This window comes from Glycine max, chromosome 10 (genome assembly GCF_000004515.6).
Source record: "Glycine max cultivar Williams 82 chromosome 10, Glycine_max_v4.0, whole genome shotgun sequence".
Lineage (NCBI taxonomy): Eukaryota > Viridiplantae > Streptophyta > Magnoliopsida > Fabales > Fabaceae > Glycine > Glycine max.
The window spans coordinates 35,126,481-35,135,525 of NC_038246.2; the positions used below are offsets into that span (position 1 = coordinate 35,126,481).

At 35.1% G+C, this 9,045-nt stretch overlaps 1 protein-coding gene across 1 annotated transcript; it reads right to left on the reverse strand.

The window, feature by feature from the left end:
• Nucleotides 1-7,119: 7,119 nt before the first annotated feature.
• LOC102665788 (uncharacterized) lies at nucleotides 7,120-8,073 on the reverse strand. Its single transcript, XM_006590068.1, has one exon. The coding sequence runs from the start codon at nucleotides 8,071-8,073 to the stop codon at nucleotides 7,120-7,122; it is 954 nt and encodes a 317-aa protein (XP_006590131.1).
• Between the last annotated feature and the right edge of the window lie 972 nt (nucleotides 8,074-9,045).

The following is a 9,045-nucleotide window of genomic DNA, read 5'->3' on the forward strand; positions in this document are numbered from 1 at the left end:
TGATGACCTTGACAATATCAGGATTCGTGGGTTATGAGCGCCACAACGAGAGATTATGATCAAAACGACAATAATGAGTGCACGCCACATGTCATATTTTAATTTTAATTAAACACTATATTTTCTACCAATTAAAGAAGGTCTTTATAGTATGACCGTCATTGTATCCTTGGCTTCAAAGACGGTGTATGTTTGCACCGTCTTAAATAATTTTAACTTAATTTCAAAAATGTCATTGGGTTTATGATACATAGCTTTCTAGGCGGTGTTGCAATACCCGTCGTCGAAGAAGTCATTTGAAGACGGGTTTGAAGTAACACCGTCTTCGTATAGCAGGTGAAAATTATAAAAATGTCACCGTCTAAATTTTTAAAACGGTTTCGTAATGACCGTAGTAAAAACTACATCATAGAAATCCCTTTTTTTAGTAGTGAATAGACCAATCCGTCTATCTATATCTATATAATATAATAAAAATAAAACATATAATACTTATCCTAATAATAAAATAAATTTATAAGACCAAAATCAAATAAAAAGGTTTAATCCTTTTAGATTGTCTGCTAGTTTGTTAATTATTTGCACGCATGTTTTCTTAAATGGTTCGATCTTAGAATGTATTGTAGCTATTTTCTCCTTGATATTTATGTACAATGAGAATATGTAATTTTGAACCAATGAGTCACAAATACGAAAGCTCTTTTCTATGGTTATTTTGTTTAAGTATACTTGATTCATTTTATTGTGGAATACTTATTAATTGGATTTGGTGAGAAGTCTTTTAAAAATAAGCTTCATGGATATATATTAAAAGGGTGCAGCAATAACAAAAATTGTGGTGATCACGATTTGGTAATTGGTGCATACATCGGCAACAAGCCAACTTGTGGCCGTGAATGATTATGTTTGGTGGGTTTTTTGGCCATTTGGGTAGGTCATGTTTGTATATGTTGTACATATAACTAATATAGGTATACCTTTTATAATATATTTATTTGGATAATTATCATAAACGTATGTACCGCCAACATTTGAATTAGAATATTTTGTGTCTAATTTAAGTACTCTTTTATGAATGAATCTTTGTATATAAAAAAATCCTATAATTTTATAATATGGAATAAACTGCTTTTTTTTATCAAACAATTTAAATAAAAGGCTTGTTGACTTATTTAAAAATTTGATATATAGGTTTTATTTAATGGATTTAATACAAAGTAAGATTTCAAACAAATTAATAAGTCAAGTCAATTTTTTAAAAAGATCATATCAAACTTGTAAAAAAGCCTAGCTATGATAAATAATAGATCAGACTTAAGCTTTAGTTTCATAAAACAGATCGAACTTATTTATCCAAATCCCGGTGTGTCCTCACGTATTTTTATGCCTAATTACATTGACCAAGTCTTCTCTCGACCCCTCCTTCGAAAAAAGTGTTGTATTTTCAGCTTATATATAGCGCTTTATATAAGAAGCGTTGTCTAATATCTCGAACATGTACTAGCAAGCCATGTATATAAATATATATCGCCCACAGCGTGCGTTTAAGTAAAGTTTAAAATTAATTTGTTTCATTTAATCAATGCTCGAGTAAAATTATGTTACAGCGTGTTTGGACTTTGGAGTTTGGGACCTCAATTTAAACCCATTGTTTGTAGGCTTGATGTCCATTTTCATTAGATATTAGACTACCCCAAAAAATTAGATGTTAGATATGATTTTGTAAAAGAGGATCTAGTAACAATAAAATTATTGGAAGTGTAAGATTTTTCTCAACAACTGTATTCTAGTTATAGACTTTAAGTGATTTCTTAACACAATCTGAATAGCTATTTTGATAGTATAAAAGATTTATACAGTCCTCTAATTAAAAATCACTTTTATACTATCAAAATAAAATTCGATGTCAACTAACTAAAATGGTAAAAGACCTCAAACAACAAAAAAGAACTTTCAAAAGGCAAAATGTAATGGCCTAACTGGTAAAAAATGAAAAAAGAAAGCAAAATATTTCGTGCCACAAACACGGATGACATTTGAGAGGTTGTTGTGTGCAGTTTTGGGTGGGGGCGTCAAAATAGTTGGATTTCCTTGGCTGAATCTAACCGAACACCCTTAATTAAAAATAAAATAAAAAACTGATGATCGTTAAATATAATAAAAGGGGCAATACTCCTAACTTCTAACCTATTTTCTCATGTGAAATCTTAACATATGTTTAACATAATCAAGATCTTATAAAAAAAAAGAGGTAAATATAAAATTTAAGCATCATTACATATCTATTATAGTAGCGTTAGCTATAAGCAACATTTTCATCAGCCTTACCTTAAAGTGCAGGTGTTAACTTCTTTTATTAATAAATATTAATTATTAATTTATTAACCTTCGAACCCCAACTCATTTCACCTTCCTTTCATTCTTTCTTACCAAATGGATATCTCCCTTCTTTGTTATCCTTAATTGTTATTTCGCTCTTTCAAGTGAGGACAATGAACTTTTAAGGGTATAATAATCCTTTCACTTACTTTTGACCCTTAAACAGTGCCTAACGAGTAATAGCAGATGTTGAATTTCATTGTTCTCAAACTTTTGAGTTAACTCGTTAATTCTTACGAGTTTATGTTTGTTGTTTGCGAATTGACTCTTGAGTAAACTCTTTTTTTAGTAGACTCTGGGCAAACTCTATAAACTCTATGTAAACTCGGTAGACTCTCAGAGTTTACCACCGAGTCAACGAGTTAGCAAGTTAAAAAAATTAGACCAAAAGTAAGTCATTTTTATTATTTTTTGTCTGTTTAGCATTCAACATACCTTCATTTAGTGTATTATTCTCAAATATACAATTCTCACATTTAATAATATCAAATTCTTGTTCTCTAATAATATCAAACTCTCGATGAGAATGATCTACTACTACTATAGCGTGTGCAAGTTATTATCTAGTAGTGATGTATTATTACTAGACTTGGTTATTTAAATATTTTGAACTTTATGATTTACTGTTTTGCTTTATTATATTGTTGAAATGTTTAATTAGTATGTTATTTATAGATATTTTGTTATTATTTTATATGAAGTAGACTCTTATGAATCTACGAGTCGAGTCTATAAAACTCTCACGAATCTGTGTAAACTCTCGAGTTTGATAACCTTGATGAATTTTACTGAAGAATAGGTTTCATTATAGTTGACTTCTCCTTGAACCATGGAAGTATGGAACTAGGCATTTAGAAAAACGAAAAAGAACCATCAAACTAGTTAAAGAATAAAGAGATGTTTCTGTACTAATTAGTTAAGGCAACCAAGCAAAACTCGACGCTTGCCACCCTCAACATTACTATGGAGCTTCCCCTTGGCATTTAGTTTGTTGTCACTAAAAGCTTGATGCATGATGTTAAGAAAGTAAAATTACAAATATAATTAAATCTTAGTGTTTCAGTTTTACTCTAATACGTTAGGTTTGTCTTTCAAATCAAAATTTGATAGAACTGACATTTGTATAATTGTCACATACAAATGTTTCTTTCCTATTTAAAAAATAACAATTAATTAATTATTTAGTAACCCCCCCCCCCCCCCCCGAAAAGCATTTTAACGTCTCTATATCGAGAACGAATTGCTGATTAGGTCTCCACATAATATATTCTACCATGATAAACTTCAAGATCCAACTTAACTTAATTAAGCTAACCTACCATAAATCCCTAATTCAGGTAGTAATTAATTTACTTTGTCCATATTTGTATACATGCATACTTGTTTAATTTTATGTATTGAATAATTTTGTCGCATACACTTTAGCGTGGTTGTTTCACATTTAAAAAAATTTGATAAAAAAATAATGTCTTTCAATTTTTTGTGTCGTTTAATTCCATCAAACTTGATTAAGTTGAAAAACTGTCAAAATTTCCAATTAATTTTAATAGTAATTTAAAATTTTCTTAACCCATTCTCCCCAAGGCATTTTTAAGAAGGTTATCTGTAAAATTAACTTAACAGAAAAAATAATTTAACTTCAATCAAAACTAAAAAGGGTTAGGTAATTAACATAAATTTTTCTGAAAGAAAACATGAATTTAAAACCATAGAATATAATGTGCAATTTACCTGATTTCTTTATGAACATTGATTTACTAGTACATCTTTTAGTTGTGTTACCTCTGCTTGAGCACGTATTGTACGTTGTCAGGAAACACGAAATAAGGGGTTGGGAATGGTGTAATTGAAATTACATATGGAATGTCGTTGTCGTTGGGTGGCTCCTTTGTCGGTTTGAGGAATTGTATAGCTTTTTTAAGCTTGATAGGTAATTATCTCTATGTATAAATGGGTAGCAGATAAAGAATACGAGATCTAGTTTTTTTATGGGTTACAAAGGCGGGGCCTTTTACATGTACTGTTTTTTTGGCTGGATTGGACACACCTTGTGCTCTAAATTTGGCTTATTATTTGAATAAAAAAATATTTGGTTTAGTTAAAAGAAAAATATATTAAATTTAAATTTAAATTTAATGTTCTGTAGATTATTGAATATTATTCTATATTATGAAAGATTGAGGGGTCAGTGGTAAAATAAACGAGCAAGCACTTGGGACTTCGAAGTATTATTTGTTTTTTGAAAAAATGTAAATTATATTAAATCCAAAATGATACAACAATAAATGGGGCATACCCCGTAACTAGAGAAAATCAAAAGTCTCCCTAATACAAGAAGGCCTATATCAAGATGTTAAAACAAATGTAACAGGTGCGCTTGTCTATACATAAGAAACTTAATCTTGCTAATAACCTCTATTACAGAAAATTGATAATCTTTAAAAATCAGCTTGTTCCTAGACAGCCAGATGCAGTAGACTATAATTGCTATAGCCAAACAACGAAATTTTCCTTGAACACCTGATGTGGATCTGCCCCTAATTAAAGAGTCAGTAATGCGCTGCAAAGAAGTGAAACGCTTGCGAAAATGAGCTAAAACACGAATGTGAGCCCAAACTTGGAGAGATTTCTTGCAAAAAAAGAACAAATGAGCATTTGACTCAGTCTCATTTGAACATAAAGGGCAGAGGGAACCCTTGTTCAAAAAAGCAGTTTTGTCAAGAGTAAGCAGTCGGTTCCTTTTAGCAAGCCATAGAATGAAAGACATCTTAGGGGGGATTGTTGGGTTCCATATAACAGAACACCAACTAACAGTAGGTTTGGCACCTCTAATGTATTCATAGCCTTTGCCAACAAGCAATTGTTCATTGGTGCTCCAAGATTGAATCCTCTTTTTGGCCTCTTCCATACTTAGCTCTTTGGAGATAATAAAGTCCCTTATTTGAATGGTTTTCTTTATCAAAACTGAATCTAATGAAGAAGTATTGTAATTCCACACATCGCTCCCTCTGAAATAGTAATGGTGAACCCACTGAACCCATCGAGAATCTTTCTTACCATGAAAGTCCCACAGGATACGGGAAAGAAGTGTAAGGTTCCAGTCCTTGAAATTAAAAAGGCCTAACCCCCTTCTTTTTTCAGAGAACAAACTACTGACCAAGCAACCAAGGGCTTGTTTTTGCCAATATCCGCTTTGCCCCACAGAAAATTATGGCACGAAGCGTTGATCTGGTCTAGAACAGATTGAGGCAAAGGAAAAATCCCCATCCAGAAATTCACAATTCCTTGAATAACTGCTTTGATCAACTCTAGCTTACCTGCATAAGATAAAGACTTCCTGCTCCATCCCTGAATCAGGCCAGTAATCTTGGAAAGCAAGGGAGCATAGTGGCATACATTTAATTTAGATGATAAAAGGGGAACACCCAAGTATCTAAAAGGGAAGCCAACCAAGCTAAATCCAGTAAGCTGCTGAATATGAGAAAGCTCATGAGGTCTAATACCGGCTGAGTATATGGCATATTTATCAGAGCTTATGGAAAGCCCTGAAACCCTACAGAAGTGCTGAAGCTTGGCAAACATAGTTGACACAGAAGGGATATCTCCTCTAGATAGAAGCATAATATCATCTGCAAAAGCCAAATGAGATAGCTGAATACCTACACAATTGGGATGAAATTTAAAATTGGCATCATCCTTGAGGCTGCTCATATCTCTGGAAAAGTACTCCAAACAAAGCACAAACAGATAAGGAGAGAGAGGATCCCCTTGTCTAAGACCCCGCTGCCCTTTGAAGTGGCCATAAATGGATCCATTGACTGCCACACTAACGGAAGTGGAAGAAACACATTCCATGATCCAAGTACAAAACTGGGCTGGGAAGCCAATGGACTTAAGCATCCAATCCGAGAATTCCCAAGAAATGGAATCATAAGCTTTATGCAAGTCAATTTTCAGGAGGCATCTCAGGGAGGATCTTTTCCATGCATATTTGCACAAAATCTCTTGAACTAGGAAGATGTTGTCCATCATCTTTCTATTCTTAATGAAGGCAGTTTGAGTTTCCCCAATAATAGTCTCAAGCACTGGGGCTATGCGGTTGGCCAGAATTTTAGACACAATCTTGTATAACAAATTACAGCAAGATATGGGTCTAAAATGGTTAACCTGGGAGGCCTGATCATGCTTAGGAATAAGTGCAATAATAGCATGGTTGATCTGCTTTAAAATTTTTCCAATTGTAAAGAATTCATTAACCGCCTCAAAGATATCATCACCAATGATATTCCAAGCCTTCTTGAAGAATAAAGCATTGAAACCATCTAGCCCTGGAGCTTTATTGTTATCTATCACAGAAATAACGCTTCAAACCTCTTGCTTAGAAGTAGGACAAAGTAAGGCCGCAAAGCAATCGGTGGGAACCTTAGGACCTCTGTTGCAGATCAAAATGGAAGGAGTTTGGGTCAGCTCATGAGCACTAAACAAATTCCTAAAGTGATTCACAAAAGCTAGGGCAATTTCATCTTGGGAGGAAGTGTTATGCCCATCCTCTAGCCTTATGGCAACAATAAACCGGCTGTGTCTGTTGCGCTTGATTAAAGCATGAAAAAATTTGGAGCATTTATTAGCCTGCAGGACATATCTGTTTTTGATGAGCTGAGCAAACTTCATAGATTCCATTTTTCTAAGCATAATGGTCTGCCCTCTAGTGCAGTTTGCCAGAGCAAGAAGGGAATGGTCCTAAGGATTTTGCTTTAGAGAATTAAGCACACTGTTATATTCAGCCTCAGCTAGCTCCACTCGGTGGGAGATGTTGTTGAACTCTTGCTTAAAAAGATTCTTCAAGGGAGCTTTAAGAGCTTTCAATTTCTTACAGACCTTGAACATGCTATAGCCATGAATATTTTGCTTCCAACCATCTGCAACAATTCTTGAGAAATTTGGATGATCCACAATAGCATTGTTGAATTTAAATGGAGAATTACCTCTAGGCACTACCAACTCAGTGGTGACAACTAGAAGAGTATGGTCTGAAATAGAAATAAACTCCATAACTTCATAAGCAGAATTTCCAAAGGAATTAAACCAGGCCTGATTACATAAAGCTCTGTCCAGTTTGCTCCACACCCTGCCATTAGTCCACGTGTACAAGGGGCCATGAGAGTTGATGTTCCCCAGCCCTAGGTCAGAACAACAATCAACAAAATCTTGCAACTCATAAGCATTGGGCTCAGCTCCATTGAAACGGTCAGTGGGAGACAGAATGGAGTTGAAGTCACCAATGAGGAGCCAGGGGTAGTTCATATTAGCATTGATACTATTCAGATTTATCCAAAGAGATCTTCTTGCCACAATGGAGTGAAGACCGTAGATGAATGAAACCTGAAAGCGTTTGGCAGTGGTTTTACAATCAATAGCACAGTGAATCAAATGGGCATTTGACTCCAAAATAGAAAGATGGATCTTATCTTGCTTCCAGAGGATAAGAATTATGTCAGCATTATAAGAAGCGAAGTTATGGGTGAAGTGCCAGTCACCAAACTTTCTTCTCATGATTTCCTTAACTGAAACCTTATTCAACTTAGTTTCCAACACAACCATGACGTTAACTTCCTTGCAGCGAAGGAAGCTCTGCATCGCATGATGCTTCAGAGGCAAATTAAAGCCTCTGATGTTCCAAGAGGCAATGATCATGGATTCGGACGGGAGGAAGCCTCCCCGACCCTAGTTACAGCTTTATGATTTCTTCCTCTTTGGACATCAGCGTGCATATCCTCAATACGGGTTGTCTTTATGAGTTGCACTTTTTTACCTTTTTTCTGGTGTTTTGTTTTCACCTGAACAAACCCCTCTTCTATAGGATCACCAAACTCAGTGTTCCCTTTTTCTTTGAGGTCAGAAGAATTATGAAGGACAGGAACATGATTTGCAACCAGGACATGTTTTCTATGAGGAGGGACAGACAGATTAGTCTGAACAGTCTTTGGATTATCAGAGGGGCCTGCTGTATTGGTATGTGGGGGCATTGCTGAATCACCCACTTGTGGCTGATCCAAGGTGGGGGAGGCTGTGATGAGAGCAGACTTATTCGCAGTGACAGTTTTACAATTAGTGAGGCGGTGCCCAATCATCTTGCAGTGAGTGCAAAAAGAAGGTCTATTTTCATACTCAATCTTTTGCACAAAAGTCTTCCTGTAGGAAGTCTAAATCACACTTCATCGATGACCTCCAAAGAAGCATCAACCTCAATTAAAGCTCTAGCAAAATAAATAGACCCCTTAGAAGCAGTAAGATGGTAAGATCAAATGGGCGAACCAATCTTGGACAGGATTTTCCCTAAGGCTTGAGGATTCCAAAGCTCCAGAGGAGGATTTCTAAGTTTAACCCAAACAGGGATCTTGTTGAGCTCCTCATTGCCAAAGTCAAAGAATGCTGGCATAACCTTCAGCAATAGGGGTCTTTGAAATATGAAGTAAGGGCCTGCAGAGAAGACTTGGTTCAGATCGTCCTCAGACTCAAATTTAAACACCAACCAACCACTTTCATGAGCTAAGTATGAAAACTTGACTCCCCATTTTTGACAACAATCCAGCAGAGCTTTCTTTCCTGGGAAGCGGTCAGCCACATAGCCAATAAGGCTATCTCCCTAAGCCTCTTCCAGGGGTT